Source organism: Musca autumnalis, unplaced genomic scaffold (genome assembly GCF_047663935.1).
Source record: "Musca autumnalis isolate F117 unplaced genomic scaffold, ASM4766393v1 scaffold_2, whole genome shotgun sequence".
In the NCBI taxonomy this organism is placed as follows: Eukaryota; Metazoa; Arthropoda; class Insecta; order Diptera; family Muscidae; genus Musca; species Musca autumnalis.
In genome coordinates this window covers 59,369,769-59,391,078 of record NW_027411755.1, presented here as the reverse complement: position 1 = coordinate 59,391,078, position 21,310 = coordinate 59,369,769, and the positions used below count along the sequence as shown (strand labels likewise).

The 21,310-nt window shown below is 37.2% G+C and overlaps 1 protein-coding gene across 1 annotated transcript in view; it reads left to right on the top strand.

Annotated features, from left to right (window-relative positions):
- beat-Ib (beaten path Ib) overlaps positions 1-21,310 on the top strand; it is a 612,254-nt gene that overhangs the window by 525,014 nt on the left and 65,930 nt on the right. The window contains exon 4 of the mRNA XM_073965761.1: positions 6,581-6,801. Within this exon, the coding sequence (XP_073821862.1) occupies positions 6,581-6,801 (221 nt within the window). The remainder of the gene's footprint in view (positions 1-6,580; positions 6,802-21,310) is intronic.

Below are 21,310 nucleotides of genomic sequence, written 5' to 3'. Positions count from 1 at the left end.
ACCGAGTTTGATAAAACTTTGACTGTAGATTATTTAGGTCTTAGAATAGCTCGTAAGGTAGTTTTTATACCGAAGAAGTATTGGTATACAATACAGTAGTAATTGTGACCTCCATCATTAATTAATGATTTGGAAGTAGAATACCGCGATCGCGTCAGATTTTTGAATACTTTATAATTACTAGTTGAGATTTTTAAAAGTTGTTGTTTGTCGTCCCAGTTACTAAATTAATAGATGTTGAACATAAAAGACTTCAATGCTTGGTATAGCTCGATTAAGATAACTATCAAATTTGGCGCTTTGACAAGTCCAACTCCCACACCAGCCCAATACTTAAAAATATCAACATTTTTATGTGTCACACTATCTATTAATAGGTTTCTATAAGTTTACGCGGCCATACGCTTATAAATTTTTCTCCACATGTAGTACTCACCTTTACCTTCTACCACATATATATACGTCGCGATACCGAGATTTCTACTCCAAAGAACATATAAACTACAATAAAAGCTACATAAAAAACTTATCACATGTCTACGCCAAAAATTCTTTATCGCGTCTAACTTTTTTAAATTCTTAATCAAAATCTTACTAAGCATAACTTTCCACGTATTTATACCCTACACCACTATGTGGGGAGGGTATTATAAGTTGGTTTTGGCCAAAAAGTTTGTAACGCATCGAAATAATGGTCGTAGACCCATACTTATATATATCAAAATGAATGTCTCGACGAGCTGAGTCGATCTGGCTATGTGTGTCCGTCCGTCAGTCCGTCCGTCTGTCCGTCTGTCCATCTAAACCTTGTAATCACGCTACAGGTCGCAATTTTGATCGGATCGTCACGAAATTTTGGGTGTTGATGGGGCTCCCAGAGGGGAAGAAGCCTATTGATTTTGGTGATGGTCGGATAATATTTAGGGGTCGGAATGGACAAAAAACTTATGTGGATAAAAAGACAACGTTTTTTTCCAAAGCGAGTATCTCAGCTTCTATATGGGGTATACCAAAAGCAAAACCTGACAATGAAAGTAGAAAATATCACCTTTCTAATGATGTAAAGTAGGTTCTTGTAGGTGATCAAACAACGAAGATATCACAATAGTCGCAAATAAACCCCAAATTTTCATGTTTGCGATTTTAGTTGTAATGACGAATATCACAGCTTTGGCTGGGGACTTTCCAAAAGCAAAGCTTGACTATGAAAGTAGAAGATTCCACCTTTACAATGATGTAAACTAGGTCGGCGTAGGTGACCAAATAGCGGAGATATCGCAATATTCGATAATACATCCCATTTTTTTGGAAATCACGCTACTGGGCGCAATTTTGATCGGATCGTCACGAAATTTCGAGGGTTAATGAGGGTCTCACAGAGGAAGAAGCCTATTGATGTTGATGATGGTCGGATAATATTTAGGGGTCGGAATGAGCAAAAACTTTATTTGGAGAAGAAGTCAATATATATAAAATATCACCTTTACAACAATGTAACGTAGGTTGTCGTAGGTGGTCTAACAACGAAGATACCGCAATAGTCGCTCATAAAACCCAACTTCTCATTTTTGCGATTTTAATAATAATGACGGATATCACACCTTTGGTTGGGAACCTTCTAAAAGCAAAGCCTGACTAAGAAAGTAGAAGATCCCATCTTTGAAATTATGCAAAGTAGGTTTGCGTAGGTAGTCAAATAATAGAGATATCGCAATAGTCGTTAATGCATCCCTTTTTTCCACTTTTTCTGCAATCACACTATAGGTCGGAATTTTAATCGGATCATCACGAAATTTTCTCACAGAGATAGAAGCCTATTGATGTTGGTGATGTCGACAGTCGTCAAATATAAAATTAAATATTAATTATTTTCGTTCAGTTCGCCTTAAGTCATTTGCTTTAAGGGCCAGATAGGTGAAAACTTTCGTATCTCCATAAAAGAAATGTTTTCGAGTGAAAAGATTATTCACAGAGGTAGTGGTGTATCACATAGTCGGCCCCGTACCGACTATAGCCTTATCTCACTTGTTTTCATTTTAAAAAAGCGTTAATTATGTTAACGGTCTTTAATTGCCGAGTGAAACAATTTTGTTCTTCTTGATTGAATATTAAAAATTGTACAATGTCATATGTAATATCTTTGACAGCCCGGTATGTGATGATGAAGCGTTGTCAGGTTGAAATGTTTTTCTTATTAAGTGGTCCAAAGTGTCAAGAATATAATCCCATTACTACTTTATTCAAATATATGACTTGAAAAGTTGATCTGTTTCAGAACTGTCCACGGATCCATATCTCAGAAAGTATTGGATTTCTCTGGTAGAAATCATAATATTACAGTAAAGATGTGACGACTACACGCTATTAACATTTTAACACGATCGGAGAAATGGTTTAAATTTTATTGAAGCCCAAAAACAACGAACTTTAAAGGAGGAAGTACCTGAAGGAATGGTGTTATGTGGTACATCTAGGATGTTTTCGATGTATGGGCCATTTCTTTCCATAGTTAACGACAAAAAAAACTATAGTTGTAATGAGAATCACAAGGACTACCTTCGATTACAATTTCAAAATGATCATCTGAGGTGCTGTCCGATATACATAGATCTTCTTGGGACATAACCAGTTTTTGAAGCCCGTTTTAATGCAAAATGCTTATGGGTGCCCTTTTTTAATAATTTTGTATTTTTCCTGAAGTGTTATCTAAAAATAAATAAAAATTTTTAGAGGTGGATCCTATACATTGTTATGTCTCAAAGAGCGGGCGCTCGTTTTATAATTTTATATATTTTATTAACAAAAATTATTTTTTGTTAACTTCTTGTAATTCATTTAGTAGATAATCATTGCCTTAATCCGAAATATAGTTCATGGCATAGATTTTTCCCAACGGAAATGTTTCACTTTGTTTGACTCCCAGATCTTCTATAGTAAAACCCCCAGATCTTCTATACGAGTAAGAAGACCTTCAGATCTTGACCTCCAGGTCTTCTATAAGAAGTCCTCCAGTTTATCTATAAGAAGGTCTCAGATCTTCCATAAGAAGGCCTCAAATCTTCCATAAGATGACCCTAGGTCTTCCATAAGAAGCATTCAATGTTCTAAAAGAAGACCTCCAGATATTCTATAAAAAGACCTTCTAAAATCTTCTAAAAGTAGATCTTCTATAAAAAATATTAATGTCTTCTATTCTGTTAGATGAGCTCCTACGTTTCTATAAAAAGATCCCCCAGCTCTTCTATGAGAAGGTCACCTGTCCTTCTATGAGAGGACCCTCTGCTCTTCTATGAAGAGACGTCCTGCTCTTCTATGAGACGACCTCCTGCTCTTCTATGAGAAGACCTCCTGCTCTTCTATAAGAACACCTCCTGCTCTTCTATAAGAACACCTCCTGCTTTTCTATAAGAACACCTCCTGCTTCTCTATAAGAAGACATCCTGCACTCCTATGAGAAGACCTCCTGCTCTTGTATAAGAAGACCTCCTGCTCTTCTATAAGAAGTCCTCCTGCCCTTCTATATGCAAACGTCCTGCTCTTCTATGAGAAGACATCTTTCCCTTCTATGAGAAGACATCCTGCCCTTCTATGGAACAACCTTTTGCTCTTCAAGGAGAAGACATCCTGCTCTTCTATAAGAAGACCTCTTCCTCTTCTATAAGGACTCCTGGTCTTCTATAAGATAAAATTGAATTAAAAACATGAATATTTTCGTTTTTTATACCCTCCACCATAGTATGGAGGGTATATTAAGTTTGTCATTCCGTTTGTAACACATCGAACTAATCATGTCTAGCCATGTCCGTCTGTCCGTCCGTCCATCTGTTGTAATCACTCTAGCGTCCGCAATAATTGAGATAGAGTGCTTAAATTTTGCACCCGAGAATCTTTTTTCCATAGACAGGTCAAGTTCGAAGATGGGCTATATCGGTCCACTCTTTGGTATAGCCCCCATACAACGATACCTCCGGATATGATGTATTTTGACGTTCTTCGCCACATTTGCAGACCGAATTAGCTATAATTTGGCACTAAGGGTTCCTGGAGGCCAAGAAACATATCTACAAAAAATTATGTATATAGGTCCAAGTTTTGGTATAGCCCCCATATAACGGTACCTCCCGACTTGAGGAATTTTCACGTTTTTTGCCACATTTACAGACCGAATTAGCTATAATTTGACATTTAGGGCCTTTGTAGGTCAAAAAAACATTTTATTAAAAATTCCACGTCCACGTACCGCCCGTTTTCAGGTACTTTGAAGTTTTTATTATACCCTCCTCCATACTATGGAGGGTATATTGAGTTTGTTTTTCCGTTTGTAACGCATTGAAATAATCATTTGCGACCCTATAAAGTATATAGCTTCGTTCCCGTACTTTTTAATAGTAAAACTCGTAAAAGAGAGAACTGCAAAAAATTTGTTTTCACACACAAGTTTTTTGAAATAGTTCGGGAACGGAAAAATGGAAAATACGTCAAAAAACTGTAACAAATGTCAAAGTCGGCGTATCAGCCAATCAGACGCCGGCAACCATGTTACTATTTTTTTACACGCCCAAATTTGGCGTGTAAAAAGTTTTTAAAGAGAGCGTCATTCAGCGCCATTTTTGTTTAAAGAGAAGTGAACATTTTACAACTTTTTTGTGTACGGGAACGCTTTTTCGAGTAAAATGTGTAAAAGTCGTAAAAATTGTAGAAACTTTTTAGTTCTGGAACACAGCTTATATATTGTTGATTAGCGTGAAATTCTGAGTCGATCTATGTTTGTCCGGCCGTCCGTCTGTGGTAATCACTCTAGCATCCACAAAAATTGAGATAGCACGCTGAAATTTTGGGAAAATGTCTGTTTTGTGTGCAGGAAGGTCATGTTCTATGATGGGCTATATCGGTCCACGTTTTGGTATAGCCCCCATATATCGGTACCTTCCGATTGTCGGTATTTTGTGGATTTTAGCTACAATTTTTAACACAACTAGCTATAATTTGTCATATGAGGTTATCTGTGGCCACGAAACTTATCCACCAAAAGTCGTCAATATAGGTCCATGTTTTGGTATATCTCCCATATAACGGTACCTCCCGATTTTCGGTATTTGGTGGTTTTTAGCTAAAATTTTTAACCGAACTAGCTGTAATTTGACATATGAGGTTCTCTGTGGCCACGAAACTTATCCACCAAACATCGTCAATATAGGTCCATGTTTTGGTATAGCCCCCAAATATCGCTACCTCCCGATTTTCGGTATTTTGAGGATTTTAGCTACAATTTTTAACCAAAATAGCAGTAATTTGACATATGAGGTTATCAGTGGTCACGAAACTTATACACCAAATATAGTCAATATAAGTCCATATTTTGGTATAGCTCCCATATAATGGTACCTCCAGATTTTCCGTATTTTGAGATTTTTAGGTAAAATTTTTAACCGAACTAGATGTAATTTGTCATATGAGGTTCTCTGTGGCCACGAAACTTATCCACCAAACGTCGTCAATATAGGCCCATGTTTTGGTATAGCCCCCATATATCGGTATCTCCCGATTTTCGGTATTTTGATATATACCAAAATGAATGTATCGACCTGCTGAGTCCATTTGACTGTGTGTGTCTGTCCCTTTATTATCTAAACCTTGTAAACACGCTACAGGTAGGAATTTTAAAATTCAGCGTTTTATTGATATAAAAATATCTCAGCTTCTACTTCCGGAAATCATGGCCTCGCCCCGATTATAGACTTTGCTCATTTGTTCTTGTTCTTTTTTTGTATCGTCTTCCCATTACATGCATATGTATGTGCGAGTCTTTCAAGTAATGCTATAACTTTTTTCGATCCAGTAATTTTACATAAAATTCTTATGCAACAATTTAAGGCCTTAACTGCATGCCCGGCTACTTTCTGCTGACCATTAAAAAGAGACAAGAGCGCATTAAAAGATTTCCCATTTGATGCTCATTTTTAAGCCATAAAAATCGTCGTGGGATTAACAAAAAATCAATAATTTTTCAATGAATACAAGTAGGACATGACAGGCAGGCAGCCGGTAGCCGGCAAAGCATGCAGAACAAGACAGAAGAAACAAAAAACAAATAACCTTTATTGACTCTTAACAACATATGTTGAGTCCTTTGGCGATTAACACCTCGTTACGTTTGGCCAACACTTTTCAATGTGCAAAAGAATGAAAAGCCAAGTCCTTTTTGGCCCAGTGGGTGGGATTTAAAGAAACAAAATTGTTAAAAGCTGATATGTAGGCTGTAACCTATGCCTTGACTGAATGGATGGCTGCTGTGTGCCTGGCTGCTGTTTTGCTTGCGATAAAAAAACCGTTTAGTATCTGAAGCGGTTTGCTGGCTGATGCTTTTGTTGTTGTTTACTTCATTGATGCTAGGCAATTGATATTAATGGCAATGTCGACGATGTCCTTGTATCCTTATATTACGTATACGTTATACATATTTCATCATTAAGTTTTTGAAAAAAAAAATATTTTTATACTTGAACATTGAGCTTTTTTGGCAGCATACAATTTTTAAAGTAACATTGTTTCTCACCGTTTTTTTTCAATTTTTTCGTAGATTTCACATTGGCTTTGCGTAATGTCAGCGTAACCATACCGTTGGCTGTTAAACGTGGTGATAATGCGATTTTAATCTGTAATTACGACATTGAAAATGACACTCTGTACACGGTTAAATGGTATCGTGGACGTCGTGAGTTTTATCGCTATACGCCAAAAGAGAATCCGGCTTGGAAAATATTCTCAACATCAACAGCGGCGAATGGTTTATCAGTGGATGTAAGTATAAGCAATGAAAAGTCAATTTTCTCTTTTTTAAAAAACCCAAACACACACAGCGACATACACACAAACATAGGTTTGTATACATATTTGCTTATAGATCCAGTTGAGGATGGACAAATCTCCCCGTTGCGAAAACAGACACATTTCAGCCATCCAACCAAGCATAACACCAAAACTGACAGGCAGGCTAGCCTATCTGGCCTCTTTGTCAAAAGTTACAAAGTGACAGTGGGGGAAAATGAAACAAAATTTAATGATTGAAACAAAAACTCTAATTAAACCATCAGTTTTTTAGGCTTACGATTCTATATAAATTTAGATAGATAAAAATGCGAATCATTGATATAATGTATGATATAATGTACAACGTATGTTCGGACAAAATCCGTTTCAGACAATTTGGAGTCGATTTAGTGATGTCCGTCCGTCTGTTCTTCTAACTGGCTGGTTGGCACCATAACTCTCGGATGGTCAAACGATTTGGTCCAAACTTTGAACTTCGTAATATTTTGTCCAAACTTAGATAATTTTCGATGATCGGCCGTATCAGCCCACTCATTCCTTAGCTTTCCTTACAATCGTTGAAAATTGTTCGCAAAAATTGGAGTAACGGGAAAAACTCCAAAATTTTTCACCAAATTGCTGTTTAAGGACATATGTCGGATCGTTTTAAAATTGTTTTGCAGCAGGTTGTCCTGGAGGACCCTATTACGACTGTAAATTTGTTTGGGGCATGTCTATACTTCCTGCGATAGTGGCTCAAAAACTGTATAAAATTCTTTGAACTCGTATTATTTTTGGAGCTGTGTGTTCTGGAATGCCAGCTTCAGATTCTTTTCGTCCTTGCGGGAATAGAAAGTAATCACGGACCATTTTTTCCGTCGTTTGTCACCGACTCGGGGGTCGTTAATGGGCATAATTCAGGAATTGTTCAGTCTTTATCATGCTCAGGGAGTACAGCGATAGGAATTATGTTGCATCGTGCTGCGCCAACTTGATTCCCAGTGAGTCTTCGTCGTCTTCAGATTATGAAACTCCCTCGCAATCTCCCAAACCATACTTCTCGATATAATGGTTCAAAAGCTCTATAAAACCTGGAAACCAAAACTAGATGTTCATGTTCGTCTGTATAATTTTGGGAGCAGTATGTCATGGAAGACCTGTTCCTTCCAGGAATTGTTCAGTTCATATCTTCCTCAGGGAGTACAACGATAGGGATTACTTTCATCGTGCTGCTCCAATTTCATCCCCAGTGAGTCTTTGTCGACGTCTTCACATTATGAAATACCCTGAAATCGCAGCAATACAGACGTAGTCATTTACACTGTGTATTGTTCTTCCTATTCCTTACAATATGTCATTCCTGCAGTTTAACATGTGAAAAAAATCATTATAAAATACGCTTCCATCGGTATTTCAGGTTCGCAATCAGAGTGACTCAATTTAGACGCACGACCTCCCTCTGTCGGACGATGAAACGGACACTACAGTCGTCCAATCTCAATCAAACAGAAAGGCATCCTCCTCGGCCACTCTAAGGAACATCAACCGAGGTGATCAGGGAGCAACTCCCTCAGGGGAATAAAACTGCGGTGGCTGCCGGCAGACCTGTTCTTTCTAGGCAGCACGCCTTGACGAATGAGGTTGCGGATTGAGAGATTGATCACTCTCCCACATACGCAACCATCAAGAGTATTAAGGCCCGGGATAGACTACAAACACGGCTATAGAAGTGCTGTGGATTATTGCTCCAAATTTGTGGATAAATCCCCAGGAGATATTGCACAGGCGGAATTCTGGGAGATAAGGGTTAATTTTTGAACAGATAACTGTAATCAGATAACTGGTGAACAGATAACTGCAAACTCGGTGGCAACTAACAAGTCGTGCTCTTAGGGTAAAACCAATACAAGTTCAAGGAAGAAGGATGGTGTGGCGGAATGTCAAATCAGGCTAGTGGCCTGAAGACAACTACTTCACAACAGGAGTGTGTAAAGCGAGTCTTCAGAGGATCCATAGCCAGGTGCTAATAGAATGGTGGAACGTCCATCGAACAGGGTAGGCCTGCAAATGTAGCCCGGGTCAAAAAACCTCAAAAACCTTCTGGTAAGAAGCCACATGAGCCACTCAGATCTAAGAGGATGTTCCCCCTAGATGAACTTCTGATAGCAATCATTGGTATGTCGCATCCTGGTTGTAATAGATATGATGGTGCGCCGACAATATATTAAGCGCTCCGATAGTGACTGGGAGAAGTGAAGGGTTTTGCGCAGCTTGCGATTTCTCTTTGTGTATGTCCAAAACGTTAAAGCAGCCGGCTGAACCAGGAGTTGAGTATCTGAGTAAAATGTGTAACCTATCGTTAGCTACCGCAACAGTTCTCGAAGTCTGGTGGCGCTACTTAAGCCAGGCAAGAATGCCAGCAAAGGCGAATCACACAGTATACGCGAAACAAGACCAAATTTCCCAGCAGAAGCAACGGGACTAGCGACTGAGCATTGATGATCTTACGTATGACGCATGTTAATCGTATCTGATTGACAATTTTATTCCCAAAAGGAATTTTCCACCCCCAGACTTTGAGCTCCATTTTGTTGCACAGCGCAATTGAACCTGACGGAATTCCAATGGTAAGGTTAAAGAAGCTGGATGAACCAGTATATTTCCCGAAGGATGCCAGCAGTAGAGCGTGCTATCCATTTGCAGATCATCAACACGGCATCAGCAAACAGCATAGTACCACAACACTACTACACGCCATTTCTATACATATGTATGCGAGACCTCGGCATATTTGTTGTAGCATTGGATTAGACTAAAGCCTTTGTTCTAGGCTATCGAAGGTACTACCCTGCCTGCTTGTTTGGTTGTAGTAAATTGTGTTCAACGGTTAATGCGTTGTCGAACCCTGGAAACAATGATGATCGGATTTCTATGGTGCTCCGACAATTTATTGAGAACGTGGAATTCAGAAACGAGAAGGCCAAACCCTGTGTATTAGTTCCCCAAGAAGGTTTATTTATCCGGAACTCTTTAACCATTATCTTTCAGCATTTCCCGGACCTACTGACTGCATTGGTATAATTACGCAAGCGCAGGTCCCAACGTTGATAACATTTGTGACAGGCTAAATGCCTATCTCACTTGAGTAGGAGCAAGGTTATCAAGTCCTTAGCCTGCAGCAGATTAAAAGCTTCGTTAAGCAGATACAACGAGATAGGTCGTACTGGGGTAATCTATGCGGCACCAATGTAATTTGCCAACGTAAGTGATATGCAATTTAGGAAGTTAAGAACCTTCCAGAGTGCAGCATTTATAACTACAACAGGGTGTCTCCTCATGTCTTCGGTGGATAAGACCATCCAAATCATTATACCCCCGTCCAGATATCTCAGGAAATATCTTCATGATAGAAGAGAGGTCTAAAGATATTACAGGCGACCTATAGATCAACAGGCAAATCAAACAGATTTGGGTAGTATTCATACTGACAAAGTCGAGGACGTTATAAAAGCGATTGGTATGAATACCGTCCTCTGAGATCACTCAACCACCCGACGAACAACAGTTTGTTTTCTGTTTGCAATAGAATAGAATAGAATTCTGCGCCGACCTAGACATGTCCACCTGTTTTAATCACTGTAACGTCCGCAAAAATTGTCATTATCATTTTTCCATCGGCAGGTCAAGTTCGAAGTCGGACTATATCGGCCCATGTTTTGGTATAGACCCTATATAACGGTACCTCCCGTTATTCGGTATTTTGAGGATTTTAGATACATTTTTAACCGACATTTCAGGTTCTTTGGGTTGACAACACTTCTCCACCAAAAATTTTCACCATAGGTCCGTGCTTACATACGTATAGCCCCATTTACCGGTACTTCCTGATTTTTGTTATTTTGAGGATTTTAGCTACAATTTTTAACCGAACTAGGTGTGGTTTAACATTTAAGATACGTTGAACTACCCGTAGTTTGACATTTGAGGTTCCCTGCAGTCACAAAATTTTTCGAAATAGGTGTATATTTTGGCATATTAACAGTACCTCTCGATTTTAGGTAATTTTTATATTTTACCTACATTTTTTGACCCTGTTATTTGACATTTGAGTTTCCCAATGGTCTCAAAACTTCCCCAACAAAAATAGTCAACATAGTTCAACGTTTTGATGTGGTCCCATAAAATGGTAGCACAGATATCAAGTTTTGTATAACTTATCTATATTTTCAGGCAAGATTGGATATACACCAAGACCTCGCTTATGGTCGTTAATACGTTCCAAAAAAAAAAAAAAAAAAAAACAAGTAAGAATGGCGTTAAGTTCGGCCAGGCCGAACTTGTTATACCCTCCACCACGAGTTGTATTGAAGTAAAATGAAACAATTAGTTCTCCTTCGTGTATGAAGAAGACTAAATATCAAATTTCAGCAAGTTCGGTAAAACAATGTGGCTAATCTTCAAAATACCGAACTTCGGAAGATACCGTCTCATGGGGGCTATATGAAAACGTCGATCTATCCCTACAAATTTCTTGGGGAAAGTTTTTAGACTCAAGGAAGACTAAATAGGAAATTTCCGATATTTCGGTAAAACCTTCAAAACGCCGAAAATTAAGAGGTATGCTTCCATGGGGGATATAGGAACACACGGACCTACACTGATAATTCTCTTCTGGAATATTTATAACCCCATGGAAGACTAAAAAACAAATTTCAGTTTTCGGTGGGATATTGATGTCACAACCTTCAAAAATCAGGAGGTACCGTTTTATGGGGGATATATGAAGGTGTGGACCTATACCGACGAATTTCAGTCAGAAAGGTTTTTACCCCCAACAGAGACTAAATACCAAATATCAGAAATTTCGTTGGGTGCTGTGGCCACAACTTTCAATATACCGAACATCGGGAGGTACCGTACTATGGGGGCTATATGAAGGTGTGGACCAAATTTCTGGGAAGAGGTTTTATACCCCCAACGAAGACTAAGTACCAAATTTTAGCCATTTAGGTGTGATAATGAGGCCACAACCTTCAAAATACCGAAAATCCGCAGGTACCGTTCTATGGGGGCTAGTCGTGGACCTATAGCGAAAAATTTCTGGGGGAAAGTTGTATACCCCCAACGAAGACTAAGTTCCAACTTTCAGTTATGTCGGTGTGATAATGAGGCTAAAACCTTCAAAATACCGAAAATCGGGAGATACCGCACTATGGTGGCTATATGAAGTCGTGAACCTATACCGAAAAATTTCTGGGGGAAAGTTGTATACCCCTAATGAAGACTAAGTACCAAATTTCAGCTTCGTCAATAAAATACTTCGCTTTGGAATTGGTTTGGAGAAAATCTGTTCATTAGATACTATATCTAAGGAACGGTACCTCTTAACCCAAATAGTTAAAAAATTTCAAACGTAAGATTTTCATAATGATGAACTTGTACTGCAACTGATACAGTTTTCGCCTATAATAACCACATTTAAAAAAATTTCGCTTTGAACCCAAAACATCGCAACAACGAAGTTCGAACGACGCATAGTGAAAATTGGTACAACGACGCAACTTCGAAAACAACGCAAAGCGAGGTGTACTTTGGCATTTATGGTTTGTGGTATAGCTCACATATAACGGTACCGCCGGTTTTTAGCTGACTGAATTAGCTAAAATTATGTATATGAGGTTCCCAGTGCTAAAAAGTTGTGGAAACTAATTATTTCATATAAGTTCAGAATATTTCATGGTGGAGGGTATAAAAAGTTCGTCCCGACCGAACTTAACGCTTTTTTTCTTGTTTTAGCTAATACTTCCAGAAATGTTGGATCCGATATGTCCAACTCCCATATGAACAACTACTCACTAAAGTTGCAATTTTATTTTGCATATTTTAACAATATATCCCCCACTGTATTTTAACTAAAGTGAGTAGGTTTTTATGTTAAATGTGAAATTTTAAAAATGACCACGTTCCGTTTTTGTTGTTGTTATTTGTTGCTTTTGCCAATTTTTTTGTACTTTGTTAGTTGACATTAAATGCCAGTAAAGTAGAAGACAAGCGGCAGGAGCCATAACAACAGCCGCTTCACATAGACAAGTTAAGATAACAAGGACATGGACATTGTCGTACTGGCTGTGTCTCATCATCATCAATGGTAGTAGCGGTGCGGTAGTTAGTTGTTAGCTTGGCTGGCTGACTGACTGACTGTCCACCACCACCACAAGCAGCAACTTTTGTTGTTGTTAAAGTGGGGTACATAATGTGAATTGATTTTTTATGGTTAAAAGGGGAATTAAGTAAAAGACGATGAATAAAGAGGACAACAAAATCAAACAAACACACTCAGGGACACTTTTTAAGCTTTATGTAAAATACACAAAAAACTACAACAACGACAACAAGTAGAAAAAGAAAGCATGAGGATAAATATTGATTAAATGTGATAACACGAGGTGATAATGGAAGTAAACAAAATGATAATTAATTTTTAAGCCTAAAAGTACACTTTAAATTTTGCCGATTCATGGTAAAAAGGTAATTTTGGTAAGCAGCGAGAAATTATAGTATAGTCGTCCAATGGTCACAATCAGTGGGCAATATACATTAATTGAAGGTAATCATGGAGGGGACATCAGGGAGATTTTATTGAAAAACATGTATTTTGCTTGTTTAATATTGCATAAAGGGAAGTAAATTTTTATATTCTTAGCTCGTTTAAGCTATGTAAATTTATGTAAATGAATGTTTGTAATATTGTTTAAAGAGTCATTTATGTAACTAAGACTTAGTGAAAAATATATTCATTAAATGGGAATTTATAATATGTTCTACGTTATGGTAAAACAATGAAAGGTACACATTCCGAGTTAAATACGAACAAAACTAAAATACAAAACACTGTTTTGGTGACCTACTTTGCCAAAGCGGTGGCATCTAAGGGTAACATAAGTAGAAGTCATTTACTCTAAATTAGTTCCCTCTGAGCCATTATTCCCTAAATTAGGTATGTACGCAACTGAGTACATCTAATTTAGAGTAAATGGTGACTATTCAAAATACAGAATTATATATGACAACTATAGTTCGACTATAACGTAACTGACGAATTATTCGTTATTGAGTAATTCATCTGTAATACAGAATGACAATCAATTCTGTAGTAAATGTATCTTATTTAAAGTAGTAACAACAAAGATGTTTAATCTATATAAATAAAAATGAAATGTCGTTCGTTGGCAATGGCATCAGTTGAGAACGGCTGGACCGATTTGGATAATTCTTTTTTTGAAACGTTCGTTTTTATGCAAAGAAAGTTTGACATAGGTTTTTATGCAAAGAAAGTTTGACCAATCCCACTTTTACGACCACTATGTATGTGAATGAATGAATGTACAGCGATGACCCCCGGTGAAGGGGCGGGGTACTTTCCCTGTACCTTATTTTTCTTTTATTGAAATTTGAAATAACTATGCAGCGGAATCTGCAAATGCATCATATATGGTTAGGATGGTCATAGACAAAATCTGATTAGACAGAAACTCGTTTTATAACAAAATAAAACGAATTAGGCCCAGAAATGTTTGCATATTTTGCATATCGTGCATATTTTGACTTATTTGCATAAAATAAGCATATCAACGGATTTGTGGTCTGAATATCCCACCGAAATGGCTGAAATTTGGTATTAAGTCTTCGTTGGAGGTATGAAACTTTACACCCGAAATTTGTCCGCATAGGTCCACGTCTTCATATGGCTCCCATAGAACGGTACCTCCCGATTTCCGATATTTTGAAGGTTTTGGACTCAAAATCACACTGAAAAGTCTGACATTTTGCTATAAGTCTTCTCTAAAACTTTCCATTTGGAATTTCTCAGCGTAGGTCCACATCTTTATATAGCCCCATAGTACGGTACCGCCTGATTTTCGGTATTTTGAATGTTGTGGCCTTAATATCCCACCGAAATGACTGAAATTTGTTGGGGGTTTAAAACTTTCCACCTGAAATTTGTCGGTATAAGTCCACGACATCATATAGCCCCCATATTTTGAGGGTTGTGGCCTCAATATCCCTCCGAAATGACTTAAATTTGGTATTTAGTCTTCGATGGAGGTATAAAACTTTCCACCTGAAATTTGTCGGTATATGTTATATAGTCCCCATAGAACGGTACCTACTGATTTTCGGTATTTTGAAGTTTGTGGCCTCAATATGGAAATTAAATGGCTGAAATTTGGTTTTAAGTCTTCCTTGGGGGTAAAAAAACTTTTCACCTAAAATTGTCGGTTTAGGTTCAAGTCTTCATATAGTCCACATATAACGATACCTCCCGATTTTCGGTATTTTGAAGGTTGTGGCTGTTGTTAAACATTTCTTTATTTTATTGACTTGTCTTTTGTACCTATTATTGAAATATTTGTCGCACTAAAAAAATTGTAAAATGAATAAATTTTGCATATGCACATATTATTTTTGTCATGTGTTTCGATTGCAATTTAATCACAAGCCAAACATATACCCATTCCCAAAATCGGGCATGAATCGGACCAAAAATAGGGGTTGAATAAAATTCCGCTGTCTAGTCACAACCCATCGTAGGTTTTATTGCAAAGAAAATTTGACCACGCCCAGTTTTTTCAGTTTACAATAGTAATATTTTCTACAAAAACTACTGAAATGACTTTCCTGAAATTGTCAGGGAATATACAGCGATGTCCCCCTGTGAAAATAGGCAACATATTTTTTTTGAAGTTCGGAAGGGGCGGTTTGGAAATTAATTTGCGAGGCAGTAGTGGTTGTGTGTCCGATTTTTTTAAATTGTCAGGGTATGTACAGGAATGGCCCCCGAATCAGGCTACATTGAATTCCAGAGGGGGCGCGGTACCTCCCCTATGCGATATTTTAAAAAGCGCTCGTATAGGATCAACAAAAAAGAAGACACTTATCCAGCCGTTTTTTACTATCTGATCAATTTTTGCGGTAAAAGACCACAAATATTTGGGACCATGATGTACAAAGGAATCTTTTTGTGAGGCAACCATTTTTTATGCATTTTTTATTTTCTCTCTGAGACAACATTTTAGCTATGTTGTTTTATGGAACAAAAGCGGACCGATAGAGTCCATATTGAAATCTCATCTTTGTCTGGTGGAAATTTTACGACGTGCAAAGTATGGACCAAATCGTTTATTCCCTTCAAGAGTTATCGTGCGCATATTTTTTCCGAACTTTTTTGAACTTTTGTGGGAGAGGTACCCCAGGAAGTGGGGCGATATGACCCATCTTCGAACTTAGGAAAAAATTTACCAAAGCCAAATTTTGGACTAAATCGGTACATCCATTCGAGAGTTATCGTGCGCACCAGCCAGCCAGACAGAAAACAACACCCAAGGACGACGTACTGTATTATAGCTGCCATGATATAAAGCATGAGTTTAGTTGCGGATTTGTAGTGAGCGAAGGACTTGCTACCCTATGGATAAAAGCAAAATTTCTCAAAATCAGCTTTATTGCCGATCTTGCTCCCACTGAAGACAAACACGAACAAACCAAGGATGTACTCTAAGAGCTTTTAAATGAAACATATGATCGTTGTCCTGCCCATTACATTAAAATTATTCTAAGCGCGTTTAGTGCCAACATTGGAAAGGAGAATGAAGAATATCTTTGGCCCAACAGTCAGGAAATTCAGTCTCCACAGTGAAACATCTGACAATGGACACCCAGCTTTCTCCTTTCTGTGCTTCTTTCATGTTGTTTTATCAGAATTTTTATACCCTATACCACAATGTGGAAAAGGGTATTATAAGTTTGTTTTGGTAAAAATTCATGTAACACCGCGAAATATTCGTCGGAGACCCCCAATGTGGTATAACAATCTTCATATCTCGACGAGATAAAGCGATTTTGAGATGTGTGTCTGTCCGTCCGTCCGTTAGTCAATTGTAAATTGTAAACACGCTCCAGGCCGCAACTATGGACCGATCGTCACGAAATTTTGTATGGAGGTCGGGTTCAGATCAGAATAGATCCCTATTCTTATTGGTGATGATCGTGAAATATTTAGCGGGTGAAATGGACCATAAACATAATATTTATCCAATTTTCTAGCGGCTCTGTAGGTCTCAATAATAGTCCGATCAACGCGAAATTTTAAATAATGTAAGAGTATATCACAAAGGAGAAGCTTGCAATTTGAGATGGCGATCGGATAATATTTAGAGGGTTAAATGGACCAAAACTTTTGTGTGAAAATTGTGAAAATTTTTAATGTACAGCTTATATCTTAATTCCTGGAAGTGACATTCCGGACAAGTGAGATATACTTGAAAGTGGAACGCTTGACCTTTCAATTGATGCCAATTATGGTGCCTATTGGTGTGCATGATCAGATAACAGAATTACAGCCTAATATATTCCGTTATTTGTTTGTAGTGTAATAATAAACTCGCTAGAAGTCGCATTTATACATCAATAGTCACGAAATTTTGCACCGGGTAAGAGTATAGGTCGAAAAAGATGCCTACAATTTTGAATGATGATCTGATATTCTTTAAGGGGTGAAATGGACCATTACTTTTGTATGAAAAATATAAAAATTTTATTTTTGGTCGATATTTTAATTCCTTGAGGACATATATATTTCGCAAAGTAGCCTACATATGGAAACAAACTACTGACCTTTCCTCTGATGTAAATTGCAATAAAGTGTTTGCTAGATAACGGGCCTACTGCCTAATACATAATGGGTTCTGTGTAGAGAACCACATTTTTATCCCATATTACATATTGTCTCTCCAAAAGTTTATGTAACACCACGAAATATTCGTCCTAGACCCCTTATTTGGTATGCCAAAATTCATATCTCGACGAGATAAAGCGATTTAGCGATGTGTGTCCGTCCATTAAAAATTGTAAACAAGCTTAAGGCCGCAATTATGGACCGATTGTAACGAATTTTTGAAGGAGGTTGGGTTCGGGCCATAATAGTTATGATTATCACATTTTTGGTGATAATCGTGAAATGTTCAGGGGATGAAATGGACCAAAAAAAAATTAACCAATTTTGTAGCGGCTCTGTTGGTCAAAATAATAACCCGCAACATTTTAAACACAGTTTGAGTTTATGATGAAGAAGAAGCGTACAAACCAACGTGAAGATCAGATAATACTTAGCGGGTTAAATGGACTGACACTTTTGTGTGAAATTGGTAAAAAATTCAATAACGTAGCGGTTAAACAACGGAAGTAGTAGTACTACATAAGTGGGTTTCATTACATTTTAGTTTGTGTGAACTAAATTTTTCTTTCCTGCTACAAAAATGTCTTTGTCATGCTAGATAACTTTTTGGTTTTGGTCATAAGTATTATACATTACATCCCTGATATTTGATAATTAAATTTTCACAATCATTGAAAAGAAGTTCCATGGAGAGCGATTGTCCAGGGATAGTGGTAAAGGGTATCCCATGGTCGGCTGAGTCCGGCTATAGACTTTTCTTACTTGTTTATATTGAAGTTATAAAATATTTCACATATTGACAAAAATATGTATCAAAATATTCCAAATTTTGTATTAGCATTCCGTGGTTGTTAGAATAGCTACCAATAAATATTAGGGTTATAACTTTTTTTTTGCAATTTTTCAAAATATCAAAAAATACCGCATAGTCGCGTAGAGCACGAAAAACTACTATAAAATACGGTGTCATTTTTTCTCTGTCGCGAAAAAAGTTTCCGCACCAAATGCATTGAAGTTCAGTAATGCATTATTTAATTTTTTTTTGTTAAAATGACATACATATACGCTTTCCGTAATAACATATTAATAGTTTTAATCTAATTTAAAATCAATGTCAAACCATTCTCGACCGATTTGGCTTTGGGTTTGTATTTAATAAAAAAACAACAACAAAATAATTGTCAATATTTTATGGATTTTATCAAGCACAATGTGGAATATTTTGATAAATATTTTTGTCAATATGTGAAATATTTTATCAGTTGTAGTTTAACTTTGTGATCAAATAATTTAATCGCATTTTGTCAATATGACAATTTTTTATCGCCGGAAAATCGATAAATTTTTGATTGAATCTTTGAATTTTTTATCAAATGGCTAAAAATTTTTTCTGTGTACCAAATTCAACAGTTTTGGAGATTTGTGCTAAATATGTAAAAAATTTTGAAATTTTTAGATATAGTGAACGTGTTGGGATAATAAATGCCGTTTTTCCAGAGCATATTTTCTCCTATTATCTTTCTCATGCTCTTATCTACATGTTTGATGCAGTGGTTAAAACTCGACTCGAATTGGTTTCAGAGATACATACAGTTAGACAACAAATGTATTGCAAAGACCAACATTGTAAAAAAAGTTCATATTAATTGTTCGTTTATGGCAACAAATTATGTAAAAACTATACGGTATATTGTATAAAAATTGGGGGCCACCGTGGTGCAATGGTTAGCACGTCCGCCTTGCACTCAGAAGGTCTGCGGTTCGAATCCCAGGCCAAGCAACATCAAATTTTCAACGGTGGCAAAATTCCCCCTCAGTAATGCTGGCGACATTTCCTGAGTATTTAAGCCATGAAAAACTTCTCTACAAGTGGTGTCGTAAGACACGCCGTTCGGACTCGGCAATAAAAAGTAGGTCCCATATCATTGAGCCAATATGAATCGGCGTGCACTCATTGATATGAGAGAAGTCTCCCTTGTCCCACCTGGGATGTTTGTGGAACAATTATATATATATATATATATGTATGTACAGCGACAATTTCAAGAACGGTAAAATAATTCCACTTTGACCCCATTTATAAATTTTATTACACCTGATTTAAGCAAATTACTCGGAAATCGGCCTTTTCCTCGACCAATATTACGTTTGCAACGACTTTTGTACCTACTGATTAAATCAAAGACTCCACTTAAGCTGCGGCAATTTCGAGGCGCTGTTCTCGAAATTGTCGCATGGTCAAATCCAAAATGGGTTGCCACACTTTGCTTAATTTTTTATAGCATCCATCAATCACTTTGAACGCCGACGCTAAGTAATTTATCGGCGTCAACTTTAAGTCAATCCGCCATTGGTTTCATTTTAAAAATCATATGACGGCAAATGTAAACAAAATAGTAACATTAAAAAATTGAATTACATTTGCAATTCCAACATGTCTTTTTAATATACCGTGCTAACTTAGAATTCAATGTTGTTGTTGGTTGTAGGCCCATACTTGTGCATATCAAAATGAGTGTCTCGACGAACTGAGTCGACTTGGCTACGAGTGTCCGTCCGTATGTCCATCAAAACCCTGTAGTCACGTTAGAGGTCGCACTTTTGATCGTATCACCACGAAATTTAGGGGGTTGATGGATCCCGGAGGCAAAGAAGCCTATTGATTTTGGTTATGGTCGGATAATATTCAGGTGTCGGAATGGGCAAACAAATTATGTGGAGAAAAATTTAACAGTTTTTCTTAAGTGAATATATCCACTTCTAACAGGTGTGTCGTCTTCTATTTAATAGAAGACAGTATGTGTGGCCTCCAACGAATCTTACTTTAGATAAACAACTTACATGTGTCGCCTTCCATTCTATGGAAGACTACAAGTGTCGTCTTCCAGCTTAAGGAAGACAACATGTGTCGTGTTCCATTCTAAAAAGACAACCTGTGTCGTCTTTCATTCTAAGGAAGACAACATGTGGCGTCTACCGTTCTATGGAAGACTGTAGAAGCACCCTTTCTATCATAAAAGGTCAAAAGAAGCACCCCTTTTATCAGAAAAGGTCAAAAGAAGCACCCTACTTATCAGAAAAGGTCAAAGGAAGCATCATTTTTATAGAAAAGGTCACTTTATTTCAGAAAGGGTCAATTGAATCACCTTTCTTTCTGATAGTGTATATACAAGCAGCTTTTCTTTCAGAAAGTGTCAATACAAGCAACCTTTCTTTCAGGAAGTGTCTATACAAGCAACCTTTCTTTCACAAAGTGTCTGTCGAAGCAACCTTTCTTCCAGAAAGTGTATATACAAGCAACTTTTCTTTCAGAAAGTGTCTATAGAAGCAACCGTCTTTCAGAAAATGTCTATAGAAGCAACATTTCTTTTATTTATTTATTTATTTAAAATATTTATTATAATAACAAATTATAATAAAATTATAGTAATAAAGCACTAGCAACACAGGCTATCGGCTTAACATTTCTTTCAGAAAGTGTCTATAGAAGCAACCTTTCTTTCAGAAAGTGTCTATAGAAGCAACCTTTCTTTCAGAAATATCTATAGAAGCAACATTTCTTTCAGAAAGTGTCTATAGAAGCAACCTTTCTTTCAGAAAGTGTCTATAGAAGCAACCTTTCTTTCAGAAAGTGTCTATAGAAGCAACCTTTCTTTCAGAAATATCTATAGAAGCAACATTTCTTTCAGAAAGTGTCTATAGAAGCAACCTTTCTTTCAGAAAGTGTCTATAGAAGCAACCTTTCTTTCAGAAAGTGTCTATAGA